Source organism: Panthera pardus, unplaced genomic scaffold, assembly GCF_024362965.1.
Source record: "Panthera pardus isolate Hobbes unplaced genomic scaffold, ASM2436296v1 HiC_scaffold_12, whole genome shotgun sequence".
In the NCBI taxonomy this organism is placed as follows: Eukaryota; Metazoa; Chordata; class Mammalia; order Carnivora; family Felidae; genus Panthera; species Panthera pardus.
Genome location: NW_026526677.1, coordinates 59,614,313 through 59,634,033, shown reverse-complemented (window position 1 = coordinate 59,634,033; position 19,721 = coordinate 59,614,313). Strand labels below are relative to the sequence as shown.

Genomic DNA, 19,721 nt, shown 5'->3' with positions numbered 1-19,721 from the left:
CGCGTGCCCGCCTGCGGAGAAGTCGGCGGAAAGGAGGGGGCGGGGGAGGAAGGCTGAGAGAAGAGAGGGCACCCCCGGGCGCCAGGGTGCATTGTGGGAAGGAGGCGGCAGCGTCCCGGGCGGGCGGGAGGTGCACCAGCGGCAGCGGCGGCGGCGGCGGTAAATCCTCCCGGCCGCTCACAGCACTGTGGAGCCGCGTCCCCAGCCCGGCCTCGGACCGCGGCGCCCCTCCTGCCCCTCGCGGCTTCTCGCCCGCCGCCCCTCCCCCCGGCGCGCCGGCCTTGCCGAGCCGGCCGGCCGGCCTGGCTCCCCTCCCCGGCCCCGACGGGCGGGCGGGCTGCCCTGAGGAGGCGGGGAGGGGAGGGCTGGGCCGGCCGGCGGGTGGGCGACGATGCCGAACTTCTGCGCTGCCCCCAACTGTACGAGGAAGAGCACGCAGTCGGACCTGGCCTTCTTCAGGTTCCCGCGGGATCCGGCCAGGTAAGCGGCGGGCGCCGAGCCGGCAGCCCGGGCCCACCTCTGCGGTGCGCACTGCCAACCGCCGGCTCCGGGGCTGCGTGGGGAGTGGGCCACGGGTCGTCGACCCCAGCCTCGGTCCCAGGTGGGGAACGGGCCTGGAGCAGCCGGCCGGCGAGCGCCCGGGGACCTCGGAGCACGTGCGCCAGCGGGGGCTCGGCGCCGAGGGCACCACCCGAACCCAGAGGCAACTGGGGCGGCGCGCGGGCGGGATGAGCTGGGTTCTCGCCCTGGTTAGCTTGCTGGGTGACCTCGGGCAGGTCGCTTTCCTCTCTAGGCTTTAGTTTCCTCAGCTGTCAAAAGAGGGACTTGGATTCTGTGGTTGTGGTCACCCCAGGGCCCTTCCTTCTTCTTGCCACCACCCCCGGGACAGTGTTTCTTTTTAGAGTCCGGTCACCTTCTTTGATCTCAAGTCACAGTTACTTCCTCCATCGGGCTTGTTCACGGTTCAAATTCTGGCTCTGACCGTTACTCATTGTCTCACTTGGTTAATAATGGGGATAACGGAGGGTAGAGTGGGGGGATACGCCCACAGGCGTGGGAATTGGTATTGAAACCTCTTCCTTGAGTTAACCCACACGTTCTGGTGTCCGTTTAAAGAGTGATAGAGTAGGGACTGTGATAGTCGGAAGAATTTTCTCTGGCCTCTTCTTGTTCATTCGTTCATTTCAAACCAGTACTTACTATGTGCCGAGCACTAGTGTTAGGTGCTGGAAATTCAGATGTGAATGAGACAGTGTTGCTGCCTGCAGGAAGCTCACAGTCTGTTAAGGAGACATACGGAAGAAGGCGATTATAATATAGCACCCTGTTTATTCCACAAATATTTATTGAAGGCCTCCTGTGTGCTAGGCATTGCTCTGAGCATTGGGAGTATACAGATGAACAAATCAAAGCCCCTGCTCTCATGAAGTTTACATTCTAGCAGGAAAATAGACAAATAAATATGTAAATACAGTATGTTATATGGTGATAAATACTATGGAGAAAAGGCAAATGGGGGGGGGATGAGAAATGAGTAGCAGGGGAGACACAATTGCTATTTTAAATAGGGTGGTCAAAGAAGGTCTCACTAAGAAGGAGAATTTGAGCAAAGACTAGAAGTAGGTGAGCAGGCCAACCATACAGATACCTAGGGGAAGAGCTTTCTAGTCTGTGGAAACGGTAAATGCGAAGTCAGGGCATGCATGTTACAGGTACAGCCAGAAGTACATGGACAGTAGAGCTGGTTTAAGGAAGGAGGGAGAAGGGAAAAAATGAGACCAAAAACTGTATGCATTTGTATAGTGGGGGCAAATTGTGTAGGCCATTGTAGGCCATGTAAAGCACTATGGCATTTATTCTGTGACAGGAAGTCATCCAAGGGTTTAGAGCAGAGAGACTACTTGAAACAGGATGGCTGGCTACTTGTTAAATAGGTTGTAGGGAAGCAAAGGCGAGAGCAGGAAGACCAGCTAAAGGCAATTGCAGTAATCCAGGTTAGTAGAGGAGAAGGTGGTAAGCTGTTGTATTTGAGATACATTTTGAAGGTGAAGCCAACAGGATTTGTTAAATGGTTTAGATGGAGGTTGTAAGAGAAAAGGGGAAGAATGACTCCTTTTTTTAACCTGAGCATTTACTGAGCTGTGGAAGACTGGGAGGAGCAGCTTTGGAGGAGGCATATTAAAAGTTGGTTTGGGACGTGTGAAGTTTGAGAAGCTTGATTGATGTGCAGGAATAGATGTTTTTCTTCATACCGTATCCAGAAACGAACTCAGAATGGCCCATATTTAGATCAGTAACCTAAATATTTTAGAGCTAAAACCATAAAAAGATAGTCTGGAATTTAGAGACTTTCAGACTAGAGATTGTAAATATGGGTTGTTCTGAGTTTATAGAGGGTATTTAAAGCCATGCTATGGGGTTAGTAAAGGAGTAGGTCTGAGGATTGAGCCTTGGGGCATTCCTGGTATTTAAAGTTCAGGCAGGTGAGGAAAACTAGCTCAAAAGAGTGAGGAATAGCTGTTGGGTTTTATGGGAGCAGAGAAGAGGAGCATCCGAATCTGACTGGCCTTACCCCATTAAGCATTATCTTCCTTTTACCCAAATTGTAGCCCAAGGGCATTCCTGAGAGTTTATTTCATTTGCATAATGAGGGCGCCACTAGTTGATTCTGAACCATAGATCTTTTGTATCCATATACTATAGAGAATGCTCTTTTCATTACACTCCTTGGGAGTATAGGGGTGTACAGTCTCAAATTTAGAAGGAGTTTTTAGATCTAGTGCCATTGGTCCCCTTTGAGAATCTAAGGTAAAGACTACTGGAGAAAAGACATAGACACAATTTTGCATTCCACTATCAAGGTATTTATGGACCCTTTAGGGGCCCTGTGCGTGCCTGAACAGGGGGGTCTTTGTTGAAACACCTCCAGTGACTCTTTGCTTTGTGAAGGGACATTTAAGATGTTGTAAGGGGCCCCTGGGTGACTCAGTCGGTTAAGCGTCTGACTTCGGCTCAGGTCAAGATCTCACAGTTTTTGAGTTTGAGCCCCGCGTCGGGCTCTGTGCTGACAGCTCAGAGCCTGGAGCCTGCTTCGGTTTCTGTGTCTGTCTGTCTGTCTGTCTGTCTCTCTCTCTCTCTCTCTCTCTCTCTCTCTCTCCCTCTCCCTCTCCCTCTCCCTCCCTCCCCCCCCCCACACACACTTGTGCTCTGTCTCCCTCCCTCTCTCTCTCTCTCTCTCTCTCTCTCTCTCAAAAATAAATAAAATGTTAAAAAATTTTTTTAAAAAATAGATTTTGTAAAGCTTTGGCTCTTGTTTCTTCCTTGTATTGAGTGGAAACATGCCTCCCTATAATTTATGCTTTGGAGATCTGGTTTTATTCCCAGGGTCACACTGAGCAACTCTGTGCCCTTTTCCGTGTCAGAGCCCTTTAAATATTTCAAGACCAAATTATGAACTTTTCTTAACTCTTTTAACATCTTTATTGAGATAATAATAATGCATATACCACCCATTTAAAATGTATATTAAATGCACTCTTAATATACATATTTTAATGCATATTATATATTATTCAGTATATATTACATTATTAATTTTTAAACATTTGGTAAAATACATAACATAAAATTTGCCATTTTAAGTGTATAATTCAGTGACATTAATTACATTCACAGTGTTGTGCAAGTACTATCTATTTCCAAAGCTTTCTCCATTACTCCAAGCAAAAACTGTAACTGTTAAGCAATAACTCCTTTCCTCTCCCTTCCCCACCCCCCCATTCATCCCATTTTCAGTCCTTGTGTGTTCTGTGTACTTCATGGAAATGGAATCATATAATTGTTCTCTATATCTGGCTTATTTTAGTGGACATAATGTCATCAAGATCCTAACTTTTTATCTAAACCAAGTCTTCCCATACTAAGGATTTCAAATTCTTCTGTATTTGACAGTTTCTTTTTTACTGTGCCCAGAGTTAATTATAATAAAGAAGTAGTTTTCAGAGGTGTGTATTAAATTACCAACAGTATTTTTAGGGTTATTTATAATTAGTTTTTTTCCTGTAAATGAGTCAGAGAAGGTTGATAAAAGGTGACATTGCTAACCTATTCTTGAAAAGTTAATATTGTTAACTAACAATAAAGATAAATATATTTAATGCTATTAAATAGTACATTTCCCATTTGTTATTTTTGTTACTTTGTTATTTTTTATTTTATTATTATTTTTAAAAGATTTTATTTTAAGTAGTCTCTACACCCAACATGGGGTTCAAACTCAAAACCCTGAGATCGAGAGTCACATGCTCCACTGACTGAGCCAGCCAGGTGCCCGTTTGCCATTTGTTATATTTATAAATTCCACGGACACTCTTATAAACAGCTATTTGAAGTAATTTAAAATTCAAAAGTGTAGTTAATAAAGGGCACAATGTGGAATTTCAAAATATAGTACCTTTTATTGGTTTAGAAAAAGTGGCATTAATGTGCTTTTTATTTGTTTATTTTAGTTTTTTTTAATAGTTGACACAGTGTTGAACATTAGTTTCAGGTGTACAACCTAGTGATTCAACAAGTCTGTACATTACACTGTGGTCCCACAGCTGTAGCTACCGTCTGTCACCCTGCAGTGCTGTTCTAATACCATTGACTATATTTCCTATGCTGTACCTTTTATCCACATTACTTATGCATTTTTTTTTTAACTATAAAATAATTGAATCAACTCACCTTAGGCAGGTGGTACAGAGAGCATAAATTATTTAAAATTAAAGTTAAAATTTTATTTATTTATCAAAAAGTTATTTTATTTTTTTAAATTTACATCCATATTAGTTAGCATATAGTGCAACAGTGATTTCAGGAGTAGATTCCTTAATGCCCCTTACCCATTTAGCCCATCCCCCCTCCCACAACTCTTCAGTAACCCTCTGTTTGTTCTCCATATTTAAGAGTCTCTTATGTTTTGTCCCCCTCCCTGTTTTTATATTAGTTTTGCTTCCATTCCCTTATGTTCATCTGTTGTGTCTTAAAGTCCTCACATGAGTGAAGTCATATGATATCTGCCTTTCTCTAATTTCATTTAACATAATACCCCCTAGTTCCAACCATGTAGTTGCAAATGGTAAGATTTCATTCTTTTTGATTGCCAAGTAATACTCCATTGTGTGTGTGTATGTGTATATGTGCGTGTGTGTATATATATACATATGTGTGTGTATATATATATATATATATATATATATATATATATATATATCGTGTCTTCTTTATCCATTCATCCATCGTTGGACATTTGGACTCTTTCCATACTTTGGCTATTGTTGATAGTGCTGCTATAAACATGGGGGTGCATGTGCCCCTTCGAAAGAGCAAACCTGTATCCCTTGGATAAATACCTGGTAGTGCAATTGCTGGGTCGTAGGGTAGTTCTATTTTTAATTTTTTGAGGAACCTTCATACTGTTTTCCAGAATGGCTGCACTAGCTTGCATTCCCACCAGCAGCAAAAGAGATCCTCTTTCTCTGCATCCTCGCCAACATCTGTTGTTGCCTGAGTTGGTAATGTTAGCCATTCTGACAGGTGTGAGGTGGTATCTCATTGTGGTTTTGATTTGTATTTCCCTGATGATGAATGACGTGGAGTATTTTTTCATGTGTCGGTTGGCCATCTGGATGTCTTCTTTGGAGAAGTGTCTATGCATGTCTTGTGCCCATTTCTTCACTGGATAATTTGTTTTTTTGGGTGTTGAGTTTGATAAGTTCTTTATAGACTTTGGATACTAACCCTTTATCTGATACGTCGTTTGCAAATATCTTCTCCCATTCTGTCGGTTGCCTTTTAGTTTTGCTGATTGTTTCCTTCACTGTGCAGAAGATTTTTATTTTGATGAGGTCCCAGTAGTTCATTTTTGCTTTTGTTTCCCTTGCCTCCAGAGACGTGTTGAGTAAGAAGTTGCTGTGGCCAAGATCAAAGAGGTTTTTGCCTGCTTTCTCCTCAAGGATTTTGATGGCTTCCTGTCTTATATTTAGGTCTTTCATCCATTTTGAGTTTATTTTTGTGTATGGTATAAGAAAGTGGTCCAGGCTCATTCCTCTGCATGTCGCTGTTCAGTTTTCCCAGCACCTCTTGCTGAAGAGACTGTCTTTATTCCATTGGGTATTCTTTCCTGCTTTGTTAAAGATTAGTTGGCCATATGTTTTTGGGTCCATTTCTGGGTTCTCTATTCTGTTCCATTGATCTGAGTGTCTGTTTTTGTGCCATATCAAAACCTTTTTTTTTTTAATGTTTATTTATTTTGAGAGAGAGACAGAGCGTGAGCAGAGGGGGGACAGAGAGAGAGACACAGAGTCCAAAGTAGGCTCCAGGCTCTGAGCTGTCAGCACAGACCCCAACACGGGGCTGGAACCCATGAACCACGAGATCATGACCTGACCTGAAATCGGACGCGTAATCAACTGAGCCACCCAGGCTCCCCTAAAGTTAAAAATTTTTTAAACTGCCTAAATCTGGATTGCCCCACGATGGCTTGACTAATGCCAAGGCTTGGCAGGAACCTGGGGGCAGCTCATAGTGGGGCTCATCCCCAGACTAGGTGAAGGTACAAGGAGAGCTAATGAAATGCTTCTGTTACAGTGAGCTGAACAATTGAAGCCCTCTTTTTGCTTCTCAGCCAATTAGCTCTAACTCACCCCTGAGGTGGTGAGGTCTTCCAAGGTTTTTATGGCAATTTAATCAAAGTTAATTGAGAGTTGATATACTCTGCCTTGTAAAATGTAGAAGAGTGGTTTTTTTGGGCACTCATGAAGGAGTGCCACAAAGTAAAAAACTATTTCATAATGACACTGATGTTATTTGCCTTTTTCTTGCTCATTCTTTCAGGAGTGTGCAGTGGGGTTTCTGAGGGGCTACATAACATAGTAACGTCATTGCTCAGTAAGTTGTATGTTGTGTTTTCTAAGTATGATTATATAAATGCCAATGTTTGTAGGCCCTTTCTTGGAAATGAGTGAGATAAGCCTGACACTTCAAGGGAAACAATTGAAATTCAAGCAGAAATGACAATTTTGGAGAATTCATAGGCACCACTTTGAGCTTGACAACTCTCTAAAGCTTTTCTAATGAGATGAGTGGTGACATTGATAAATGTGACTTTTAAAATAAATTGTATAGTGGTCGTTTGCATAACTCGCTGAACTGGTATTTTCCAAATTGACCAATTTGTGATTTTACAAAGACATGCACAGATAAAAGCTCTAGTCAAAGTGTAAGATACACCAAGATGGATTTCAGTGTAATAGAGTGAGAAAGCTCATTGGTCTGGTTTCAGATTCCACATTGCAACTCATCTTTCAACGTTTTTTATTTATTTTTGGGACAGAGAGAGACAGAGCATGAACGGGGGAGGGGCAGAAAGAGAGAGGGAGACACAGAATCGGAAACAGGCTCCAGGCTCCGAGCCATCAGCCCAGAGCCTGACGCGGGGCTCGAACTCACGGACCACGAGATCGTGACCTGGCTGAAGTCGGACGCTTAACCGACTGCGCCACCCAGGCGCCCCGCAACTCATCTTTAAGAAACCACCACTTGTGGAGTTTTGGTGTAGTATCAAAGAACATTCACAGTAATATGGGTAAGGGAGGAACATTTTAATTACCTTTTTTAACTGCATAGCAGTGTGAGGCCAGAGTTTCTTCATATACTTCAGCCAAAACCACATGTGACAACAGATTAAGAGACATTAAGAAGATTTGCAGAGATGGAAAACAATGCCATTCTTTTGGCTAAATGTTTTTTGTTTGTTTTGGAAAATGCAGTTCTTTCTTTCTTCTTTTTTTCTTTTTAAGTTTATTTTAAGAGATAGCATGAGTGGGGGAGGGGGAGAGAGAGAATTCCAAGCAGGCACTGTGGAGTAGAGCCCAGTGCGTGGCTTGAACTTAAGAACCATAAGATCATGACCTGAGCTGAAACCAAGTATTGGTCACTCAACCAACTAAGGCACCCAGGTACCCCAAAACTTTTTAAATTTTAATGAAACAGTTGACTAGTGTTCCTTGAAATATGTTTTTGGAAATGCTGCATTAGTAGAGAACTATCAAAGGGAAAATAAAAAAAAAAAAAAGGCTGAATAGTACTGAAAAGGTGATTAAGATGAAGATAGAAAGTGACCATTGGATTTGGCAGGGTGGAAGTCATTCATAATCTTGAGCAGTTTCAATGGAAAAGGGATAAAGCAGAAGCCTCCTTGGAATTGATTGAGGAAAGAATGTGAGATACAGTGAAAATGGGCTCTAGTTTTGCTATGTAGAGGATCCAAGTTAAGAATTATTTAGATGGGATATACTAAGGCGTGTTTATGCTCATGGTAATATAGTAGGTTAAATACAGGATGTTGAGAGACCATATACAGAGAGGAAGAGGAGTCTTCTCTGTTTGTGTGTGTGTGTGTGTACATACTCATACACATATGTATACATACCTGAATCAGAAGAGTTTCCTTCAAGAAATGATCTTTGGGGCGCCTGGGTGGCGCAGTCGGTTAAGCGTCCGACTTCAGCCAGGTCACGATCTCGCGGTCCGTGAGTTCGAGCCCCGCGTCAGGCTCTGGGCTGATGGCTCGGAGCCTGGAGCCTGTTTCCGATTCTGTGTCTCCCTCTCTTTCTGCCCCTCCCCCGTTCATGCTCTGTCTCTCTCTGTCCCAAAAATAAATAAAAAACGTTGAAAAAAATTAAAAAAAAAAAAAAGAAAAGAAATGATCTTTAAGATAAGATCTGAAGGCTGATCTTTGCATAGGCTTTCCTTAGCCAGGGAAGTGAAAAAAGACAAGAAGATACTAGGGTGAATAAACAGCATGGGGAACAACCCTAGAAGTAATCACAGTGCATTCATGGAACTGAAGTAAGGCATGTAAAGAGGCAGAGAGTAGAAGAGTGGTTCGATAAGAAGATTGAAAGGTAGACAAGGTCCAAATTGTTCAGGGTCTTATGACAGGTAAGGAATTGTTTCTTTATCCTAAGAGTCATGAGAAGCCACTAAAGGATCTTAAGCAGGAAAGACATTCTGAAATTGGCTCTTTAAAACGTTTACTCAGCAGGGTTGCCTGGGGCTCAGTTGGTTAAGTGTCTCTCTTTTTTTTTTCTAATTTTTAAAAATGTTTATTATTTGTTTTTGAGAGAGAGAGACAGAGTGCGAGCAGGGGAGGGGCAGAGAGAGCGGGGGGGTGGGGGGGGGGGGACAGAATCCGAAGCAGGCTCCAGGCTCTGAGCTGTCTAGCCAGAGCCCAATACAGGGCTTGAACCCATGAACCATGAAATCATGCCCTGAGCCGAAGTCAGACGCTTAACTGATTGAACCACCCAGGCGCCCCCAAGTGTCTGACTCTTGATTTCAGCTCAGGTCATGATCTCACCATTTGTGAATTCATACCCCACATCTGGCTCTTTGCTGACAGTGTGGAGCCTGCTTGAGATTCTCTCTCTCTCTGCCCCTCCCCCACTCATGCTGTCTCTCAAAATAAACTTAAAAAAAAAAAACAAAACCCAAACCCCAAAACTTTAAAACATTTACTCTCAGCATGGAGAAGGTGTTAGGTAGAGAAAGGTAAAAGACCAGTTTGGAAGTTAGATGGATTTGGAGAGTCACTTCACCTGCTAAGGGAAAAGGCTATGGAGTCTGGAGTGCATGAACAGCGACAGAGAGATCTAGGGAATGGGAGACAGTGGTAAATTTGAGAGATAATTATATATGTGCCTAAAAGCATATTAGAGTGTGTGTGTGTGTGTACGTTTGTGTGTATACACAAACATATGCATGTACATACATGTATATATGTAAAAAAATTGTAGTCACAAAAACTTCAGTAACTTAATTGGTGTAAAACACATGTACACAGATGATCACCAAATCATAAGTGTGTGGCTTATTGGATTTTCAGAGTGACATGTCCATGAAACTTTCACCCAGATTTACATATATGTATATATATCTATATATATATAACTATATATATATTATATATATTATATTATATATTATAGATATATTATATTATATATATAATAGATAATATAATATATATTTATATATATAATATAATATAATATTATTTATTATTTATATTATATTTATTAATATTTATAATATATTTATACTATATTTATATATTATATATATAAATATATATTTGTATATATATATTATATATATAGTATACATATATATAGTATAAATATATATATTATAAAATATTTTATATATAATATATTTTATATTATATATAAATATATAAAATATTTATAATATATTTATATAATATTATTTATTATTTATAATATATTTATATATAATATAATATAATATTAATAATATATTATATAATAATATATATAATTATATATATAACTATATATAATATATTATATTATATATATCTATTATATATATATAATATATAATATAGTATAATATAATTATATTATATATAATAGATATATTATATAATAATATATTATATATATAATTATATATATAGTTATATATATAAACTATATAATTATATATATCTATATGTAACTATATATATGTATATATATGTGTATATATAAAACTAATATCCCAAATTCTCTCTCCTCTGAGGCTCTCTAAGTCATTATCCCACTCTCCCTAGTCAGAGTCACTGTCTGACTTGACACAATTAGGTTAGTTGGTTACTAACAATAAGGGACAGAGTGAAGGAATCTTTTATTGATATATGACATATATAGAAAGTGCAAAATTAGTAGACTGGAACGTGATGAATTTTTTTAAATGTTTATTTTTGAGATAGAGGGAGACAGAGGATCCCAAGCAGGTTCTGCACTGACAGTGCAGCCCTGATGCGGGGCTCAAACTGACGAACCATGAGATCATGACCTGAGTCGAAATCAAGTCGGTAGTTTAACCGACTGAGCCACCCAGGTGCCCCAGAATTTGATGAATTTTTATAAAATGAATACCCAGGTAATGTTTGAGATATAGAACATGTTTCTACCCAGAGAAACCCATTAGAGATCCAGTGCCTAAAGTTTTTATTGGGATCTGGTCACATAGACACACTCTGCCTAGCATGTACTAAAATTCTAGACTCCCAGAAGGAAGGCAGATGTTCAGTATGAATCATATTGTTTGCACAGTCTAAGCACAATGAGCCACCTTATCAGTTAGGGAAAGTTTTTGTCAGTGTAGGGAACTGCTTGTTAGCCAGATTTCCAGGCACAAGCCAAAAGGCCATCCTTACAAACAGGCCTTTATGAAGGTAGCAGTCTTGGGCCTGCTATATTAAGTTTTTTCCTGCATAATCACCATAGGTGAGTTTTGCCTGTTCTTTTTTTTTTTTTTTTTTTTTAATGGCATCTGATTTCTTTCTTATGTATGTATGTATGTATGTATGTATGTAATCTCTATACCCAACATGGGGCTTGAACTCACAAGAGTCACATGCTCTTCCAACTGAGCCAGCCAGGCACCTCAAGTTTTGTCTATTCTTGAACTTTATATAGAAGAAATCATGGCATGTACTCCTGGCTTATTTTGCTCAGCATTATGTTTGTGCGATCTAGCTAGTTCATTCATTTTCATTGCTGAATAGTATTCTGTATACAATAGTATACTACAGTTTATGCTCTTTACTGTTGACAGGCAAAGTTTTTTCACTTTCTTATCAATCTTTGGTATTATCTCTTTTGCATTGTAGTCATTTTTGCAGGTATGTAGTAATATTTCGTTAATGGTTTTTATTAGTATTTCCCTGATGAGATTGAGCCCTTTTTTTCCCATGAACATTTTTTTCGTGTGTATTGGCCATCTGGGTAACCAACTTTTTTTAATGTTTGTTTATTTGGTGGGGCGAGGGAGGGGCAGAGAGAGAGGGAGACAGAATCCGAAGCAGGCATCGTGCTGTCAGCTCAAAGCCTGATACGGGGCTTGAACCCATGAACTGTGAGATCACAACCTGAGCCGAAATCCAGAGTTAGTCACTTAAGCAATTGAGCCACCCAGGCACCCCAATCTGGATAACCTTTTTATTGTAAGTTACTTTTCCAAGTTTCTTGCCCATTTTTATATTGGGTTGTCAAATTTATTTGCAGGAGTTGTAAAGATATAGTTTGGATATGAGTCTGTTGTTGGATATACGTATTACAGATACCTTCTTCCATTTTGTAGGTTGCCATTTCGCTCTTAAATGGCTTCTTTTAATGAAGAAAAGTTATTAACTTTAAAGTAGACAAATTAGGGAGGCCTAGGTGGCTCAGTCGGTTAAGTGTCTGACTCTGGCTCAGGTCATGATCTCACTGTTCATGAGTTTGGGCCCCGCATTGGGCTCTGTGCTGACAGTTTGGAGCCTGCCTCAGATTCTATGTCTCCCTCTCTTTGCCCCTCCCTTGCTTATGCTCGCTCTCTCTCTCTCTCAAAAATAAATAAATAAATATTTAAAAAAATAATAAAGTAGCCAAATTAATTCATCTTTTGGTTTAGAGTTTGTGCTTTCTGTTGCCTTCTTTAAATTATCTTTGTCTTGGCCAAGGTAATGGAGATAGTCTCCTGTGTTATCTTTTAGCAGCTTATTGTTTTACTTCCATAGTTAGATCTACAGTCTACTTGGTATTTATTTTTGTGTATATGATACAGAAGTAGGGGTCAGATTAATTTTTTTCATATGGCTATTGAATTTACTCAGCACTATTAAATATTTTTTTAAAGTTTATTTTGAGAAAGAGAGGGAGAGAGAATCCCAAGCAGGCTCCACATTGTCAGCATGAAGCTTGATGTGGGGCTGGATCTCACAAACTGTGAGATCATGATCTCAGCTGAAATCAAGAGTTGGACACTTAACCAACTGAGACACTCAGGTGCCCTGACTCAATGCTATTTGTTGTAAAAACAAAACAAAACAAAAAAATTTTGTCTTTGCTGCTGTGCAGTACTACCTTAGTCTTAAGTGTCCGTAGCTCTCCATTTTGTTTCATTGTTTTATCCTTGTCCCAATACCACACTGTCTTACTAAGCTTTATAATAAATCTTAATATCTGATAGTGTAAGTCTTTCAACTTTTTTTCTCACAGTTATCTTAACTATTCTTAGTCCTTTGAATTTCTGTATAAAAAGTTTTAGAATTGCCATCTCTCTCTCTCTCTCTCTCTCTCTCTCTCTCTCACTCACTCTCACTCTCACTCTCACACACACACACACACACACACACACACACACACATTCAAAGAGACATGCACAAAAGAACTTGTTGGGATTTTGATTGTATTGAATCAGTAAATCAATTTAGGGAAGATTGATATATTTAGAATTCAGTGTACTAATCCATGAATTTATCATTTAAGTTATTTAAAAAATCTTTTCATTTAGGGGCATCTAGGTGGCTCAGTCGGTTAAGCGTCCCACTTTTGGTTTTGGCTCAGGTCATGATCTCATGTTTCGTGAGTTCAAGCTCTGCATTGGGCTCTGCTCTGACAGCTCAGAGCCTGCTTGGGATTCCCTCTTCCCTCCCCTCCCCTCCCCTCCCCTCCCCTCCCCTCCCCTCCCCTCCCCTCCCCTCCCCTCCCCTTATTTCTCTCTCTCTCCTGCCTCTCCCCTCCCACTCGTGCCCACTCTCTCTCTCTCAAAATAAATAAACTTAAAACATTTTTTTTTTTTGTTACAGGTCTTGCACATCTTTCACTAGATTTACTTCTTGGTGTGCTCACTTTGGCAGCACATATACTAGATTTACTTCTTGGTATTTGATGTGGAAGACAAGATGTAGTTAATCGGGCTTTCTGCCCAATCTATTCTTGATTGAATCTGAGTGCTTGTGGTATAGGAAAGCTGTCTCAACTTAGTTCAGAGATCATACAGACAGTAGTATTCTGTATGGAAGGTCTTCAGAGATGTAAGAATTAAAAAACAGCTGTAACAGTATGGCAAATTATTTTATAGTAAGACAGTTTTTATACTAAGTATTTGGACGTTGAAAGATGAAAGTTTATGAAATCATATTGCACAACTGTGCAAAATATTAAAATATGGACATCATAGGCATCATTGGCATCATAGGCATCATTGCTGTGCAATAATACTTGGTTGAATGAGAAGCTATACTATTTAGGTGTGGTTTTAGTTTCAGTTAGATAATCAACATTTCACCATGGTTTTACATATTCAGAGTGGAGGGAATTAAGTGTCAGTGTGTGTGTGTGTGTGTGTGTGTGTGTGTGTGTGTGTGTAGGTGTGAACTGTAATGTTAAGACATAATATACTATGATGTGATTATAAAATGAATGTGTTTTCAGATTTGTGACTCTTTGTGACAGAATTTTTATTCCTAGAAACTTGAGAAATAAAGGAAAGAAAGATCTAGTTGTAACCTTTAGCAAATTACTTCATATTTCTGTGTCTTCATTTCTTCATCTGCATAAGGGGGATAATGTACCCCTTTTGGAAAGGACATAGAACAGTGTCTGGCTCATAGCAAGTGCTTAGTATGCATCATTGTTGTTTTCGTTTTTCTGCAGATATGTAGGTACCAAGAGGGCATGGACTTGGTCTGTTCATTATCTTCAACACCTTCTGTGTGCTAGATTGTGTAGGAACAATCCCTGCAGTCCTGGAGTTTACAATCTACATATCTTACAGTCTGTACATATTGTAGATTATTAATAAATTATGTTCATAATAAGGCAAATTAACACAGGCGTCATGCTCCTGTAAGAAACTGTAATTATTTATAAAACATCTATTTACTAATTTTTTGTAATGACATTGTTGTTTCATAACCTTATTTAAGTTGAAGTCCCGAGGGAGTGTGTTAGGCTGTTGATTTCATGGTTGTGCAACTTTTGCTTGAACTACTGATAATTGATTCCTCTCTGGTGCTAGGATGTGCTGAGAATTGAAAGACTCAGGTTTAAGTTCTAGTTTTGCTGCTGATTTTGTACATGACTCTGAGCAAGTTATTTCTTAATCTTGTCTATAATTGAATGTATTAAATGATTTCTAAGATTTCTTCCAGCTCTCATTTTGTTTTCAATCATCTTCTCCAAATTACATCATGTTCTGCAGGTAGAAGGGAGCAGGAATCCATTGTCCATAATATTTATTTGTCTTATAACTGAATACTAAAATTTATTTATTTATTTAAAAAAGATTTTTTTTCATGTTTATTTTTGAGAGAGACAGAGAGACAGAGCATGAGCAGGAGAGGGGAAGAGAGAGAGGGAGACACAGAATCCTCAGCAGGCTCCAGGCTTTGAGCTGTCAGCACAGAGCCTGACTTGGGGCTCGAACCCACGAATCATGAGATCATGACCTGAGCTGAAGTCGGACGCTCAACCGACTGAGCCACCCAGGTGCCCCTGAATACTGAAATTTAAACGGTGAGCTCATATTTCATAATTGGTTTTATTTTGGTTTTATTTATAGGTGCCAGAAGTGGGTGGAGAATTGCAGGAGAGCAGACTTAGAAGATAAAACACCTGATCAGCTAAATAAACATTATCGATTATGTGCCAAACACTTTGAGACCTCTATGATCTGCAGAACTGTAAGTAATAGAAGGGCTTGGGTTTTTTTTGTTTTCTCTCTCTCTCATTCACTCAGTATCTGGTTGGCAGTGTAAATCTGTATCTGTTAATGTTGGAGTGTATTCTTATATCCCGCCACTTTTTTTTTTTTTTTTTTAAAGATGAAGACAAATTTGGAGCTGAATAGTATCTAATTTGTTCTTAAAAGCCTGGTATTTTTTTTTAACCCCTCTGTTTCTGATGCCCCATTACTACTCAACAGAGGTTGCCCTTTTTACATTTCTTATGCAGCCTTCAGAAAATTTCATTTTTTTATTTTTAATTTTTTAAAGAAAATTTTAGATGATTATAAAAGTGTTTGTTTAAGGTAAAGTTTGTGTTTTTATTTGGAGCAGATTCTCCAGAGCTTTTTTTATGAGTGAAATCTTTATCAAGAAATGGAGCTCTTTGTTTTCATGTTTTTGTATGTACTGGTAGAACCAACCCTTAATTTTTATGTGCAAGTTACAACAAGAAGAAAATTGTATAATTAATGTGAAAAATAATTTCTTTCAATAATTTGCAATTTCGTATCAAACCTGGATCTCTCAAGCTTACTTCTGTTAACTATGTGAATTTGGCCAGGTCACTTTCCCTTCTGGGTCCCGAATTCTAATAAGAAGATTAAACCAGATAATTTCTGAAATCTAAGATTTTTAACCCTCTGTGATTCTGTTATTGCTATGACTTAGACAAACAGGGCAGATTTGATTGAAATGAAGCAGATTTGAAACACTTAAACTAGGGAGATAGTTTTGTTAAATAATATCTTCTTATTTAGGTGTAACTAATGTATCATCTCAGATATTGGGATAGACATAAACTTGATTTGAAGATACACTATATATTGTTATGCAGCAATTTATTTTGATATTTTTTTCAGATACATTTTGCAGAGGCTTCAGAAAACTAAAGAATGATTGGGTTATTTTATTTCTCAAAATTAATTGAAGCAGATACTTGTGAAGTCATTGGGAGGTGAGCCAATTCCGGTTCAACAGTTTAATCACAAATATTTGAGGGATATTTTTGCCTTGTTTTGTTAAGAGGGTAATAATGATCAACCAAAATAGGGGATTTTGTATGTTTAAAAGGCAAACTACTTTTATGTTCTTGACATTAAGTAAAAATATCCCAAATTATTATTTTAAATACACAAGCCATAATGCATTTTTATTTAATAATAAATATGGTCTCTTAATTACATAATTCCAATAAGATTGTTGTGAGACATGTAAAATTGTAGTTCCTCATATTCTTGTTTAGTCAGAGCATAGGACAGAAAGATGAGCTATTTTTGCTTTTTAAATTTCCACAAGATTCTTAAATCTTGAATAAATTAATGCAAATGCGAGAAAATGTTCTCTCTACACATGATATCTGTATCTAAATGTTTGAGAGTTTTGACTTCATTAGTTTGGCATTGAAGGTCTCATCAGTAAACATTCATGGCTAGTTCCACTGAAGCCAGATACTATCCTTGATGCTAGAGTAAGGTCACTGCTTTATGCTCAAACCTTAATTCAGCAGTTGAAGATTAAATCTTGATACTGAGTTAAAACTATCCTGCACATAAATTGAAAATAGCTCTTTTTGGAATGCGTACTTATAAATAAATATTTCTAAAAAGTAACATGTTTTTAATTCATGTTCTGTTTTTCGGTCTGTAATTTGGTTTGTAGCAAATTGATGTGAATTTAAGAAATTCATTAGGAATGTTTTATCCCTCCTTATTTAATAATTGGTAAGATATCAAGAGTGGACTGTATATGTTTGTGTCTGTTGTGACATGTTTGCTAAGTGGGAAAGATGAGATGTTTGGGGTATAGTATAGTTTTTGCTCCCTTCAGTGATTGTGTCACTGATCAATCTCTGATTCAGACTTCTTAATAGACTCAGGATAATTGGCCCAGCACTAGAAGCTGAGTGGCATTGAGAAATAGATTTTCTTTTTGTTTTTTATGAGGCATGGGGGTGATCTAGAAAATGAATCTGAATAGAAATACTTCCCAAATGTGTTTAACAACTCTTTAGATAGAACTTGAGATAGTGTGTTCCCTTTAGTTATATATTTTTTCTTCATATCATCCTAATCTTCCTTCTCTGGATGAAAAAATATAGATAGGAGTTGTTATTTTTGTTTGGCATATACTTTGAACATGCTTTAATAATCAGCTTTGAAATAATTGCTGCTCCCAAGAAAGCTTTTTATTTCTTTTATTTTTCTTAAAGTTTATTTATTTTGAGAGAGGTGAGGGGCTTGGGGGGAAAGGCAGGGAGAAAGAGAATCCCAAGCAGGCTCTGCACTGTCCGCACAGAGCTTGACCCAGGGCTCAAACTCATGAACTGTGAGATCATGACCTGAGTCGAAATCAAGAGTCGGACGCTTAACCGACTGAGCCACTCAGGTGCGCCCAAGAAAGCTTTTTAAAAAGAAGAGTATTTTGTCTTTATCAGTGCAGATCTGTGAAGAAATTAAAAGACATTGTTTCTTTGACTAGCTGGGGTGAACATATGCAGTTATTTATCTGTTACTCTTCCTGTTAATAAAATTCTTGTCCCTACCCGACCTCTGGGTTGGCTGCTGAAGACTGTCAACATCTAAGTATGCATCTAGTGTCTAGCCAGGTTGGATTAGGTTAACGGGAATTAGGATAGAGAATGGTCATCCTTCAGTGATAAGAACATTAGAATTAGAAATTTAGAAATACCTAGTTTAGTGTTTGCAGAAATATGATTATATATATCATGGTATAAATGAATTCAAGTGGCACATGAATCAGTTTTTATTTTAGGAATTTCACAATATGTGTTAAAAATATAGCTCATGAAAATCATTATTTTATAGTTTTTATTGCTTAAGACAATGCTGACTTAAAAAGTCAGTGGATTATGTGAGAGTGCAGATGGTGGTATGCAAGTGTTATCATTAGTATGTGAATAATTTCAATTTGGGAAATATGGTCTAGCTCAACACTAGAAATTTATTCAGAAGAGGCAACTGAGGCCCAGAAAGGGAAAGTATTTGGCTAGGATCTCACAGTGAGTTACTGGTAGAATTTGGACTAGTTCCTAGGTCTCCTGGGTCCCACCAGTCCATCGTACCTTGATACTTCTCAGTAATAGTAGTGAAAAGTGGATAGAACCACGGGGAAAGTAGGGAAGAATTAAGAACATAGAAAGGGATAGATTGAGAAACTCTTGTGCCTGCTGTAGATTTGGTGGGCTCATGGAAGAGCTAAACAGTGAAGTAGCTGGGAGGATGAATTAGAAATATATATGCAAAATGCAAATATATTTTATTTTTTATGCTTACCATGAACTTCGTTCCTTAATTTAAAATAGTAAGATTGCCAGAAGGGCAAAAACAAAAAGAGTTAGAAATAATACCTGATCTGGACGGACATCATCATTCTGCAAGTCTCTACACTTTAGAGCTGGAGGTGAAGGAGTACTGGGGAAGTCATTAACATAGCATTTTCTTTATGTGTAATACATTCTTAAGGACTGTCTCTGAATTAACACATTTTTCTTTTTCAGAGTCCTTATAGGACAGTTCTTCGAGATAATGCAATACCAACAATATTTGATCTTACCAGTCATTTGAACAATCCACATAGTAGACACAGAAAACGAATAAAAGAATTGGTATGTCAAACGTGCTTTTGGCTTTCCCACCCCCCCCCATAATACTGTGAAATCAAATATAGATGCATTCATCTTAAAATTGAACCCAAGTTACTATTTCCGAAGGTAACATGGGAAATAAATGCTGTGGTTATTATTGAAGAAGGATGGATGTAAGATGATTAGTGTTTAAATTGGAAAATTGTTCTCAAATTTAGCCAGTTGATACTCATTGACTTGGGCCAAAGTGTGCTGTTAATTATAGGCCACTAGCACATTCCCTTCCTGGGAACAAAACAAAACACTACCTTTTCTTTTGTAGTGAGGAAAGTGGAACTGAGGGATATTTCCAGAATTCAGGACAAAGGGATAAAGAAAGGGAAAGTATGAAAGTTAAGACATGGATACTTTTACCTAGAGATAATGGTTCCGTCACTATTAAGTACTGACAGGGTTAGAAAAAGCTTTTAAATCTCTGTTTATGGCATCATTTATGCATGTTTTCATGTT

At 38.5% G+C, this 19,721-nt stretch overlaps 1 protein-coding gene across 3 annotated transcripts in view; it reads left to right on the top strand.

Annotated features, from left to right (window-relative positions):
• Positions 1–92: 92 nt before the first annotated feature.
• THAP12 (THAP domain containing 12) overlaps positions 93–19,721 on the top strand; it is a 28,094-nt gene continuing 8,465 nt past the window's right edge. Inside the window, exons 1-3 of one of the 3 annotated variants that reach the window (XM_053900112.1) lie at positions 95–480; positions 15,445–15,565; positions 19,125–19,232. In XM_053900112.1, the coding sequence (XP_053756087.1) occupies positions 392–480; positions 15,445–15,565; positions 19,125–19,232 (318 nt within the window). In that variant the 5' untranslated portion in view covers positions 95–391. Of the gene's footprint in view, positions 481–15,444; positions 15,566–19,124; positions 19,233–19,721 lie in introns of all 3 variants that reach the window. The other 2 variants (XM_019449872.2, XM_019449873.2) reach the window with 2 other exon arrangements.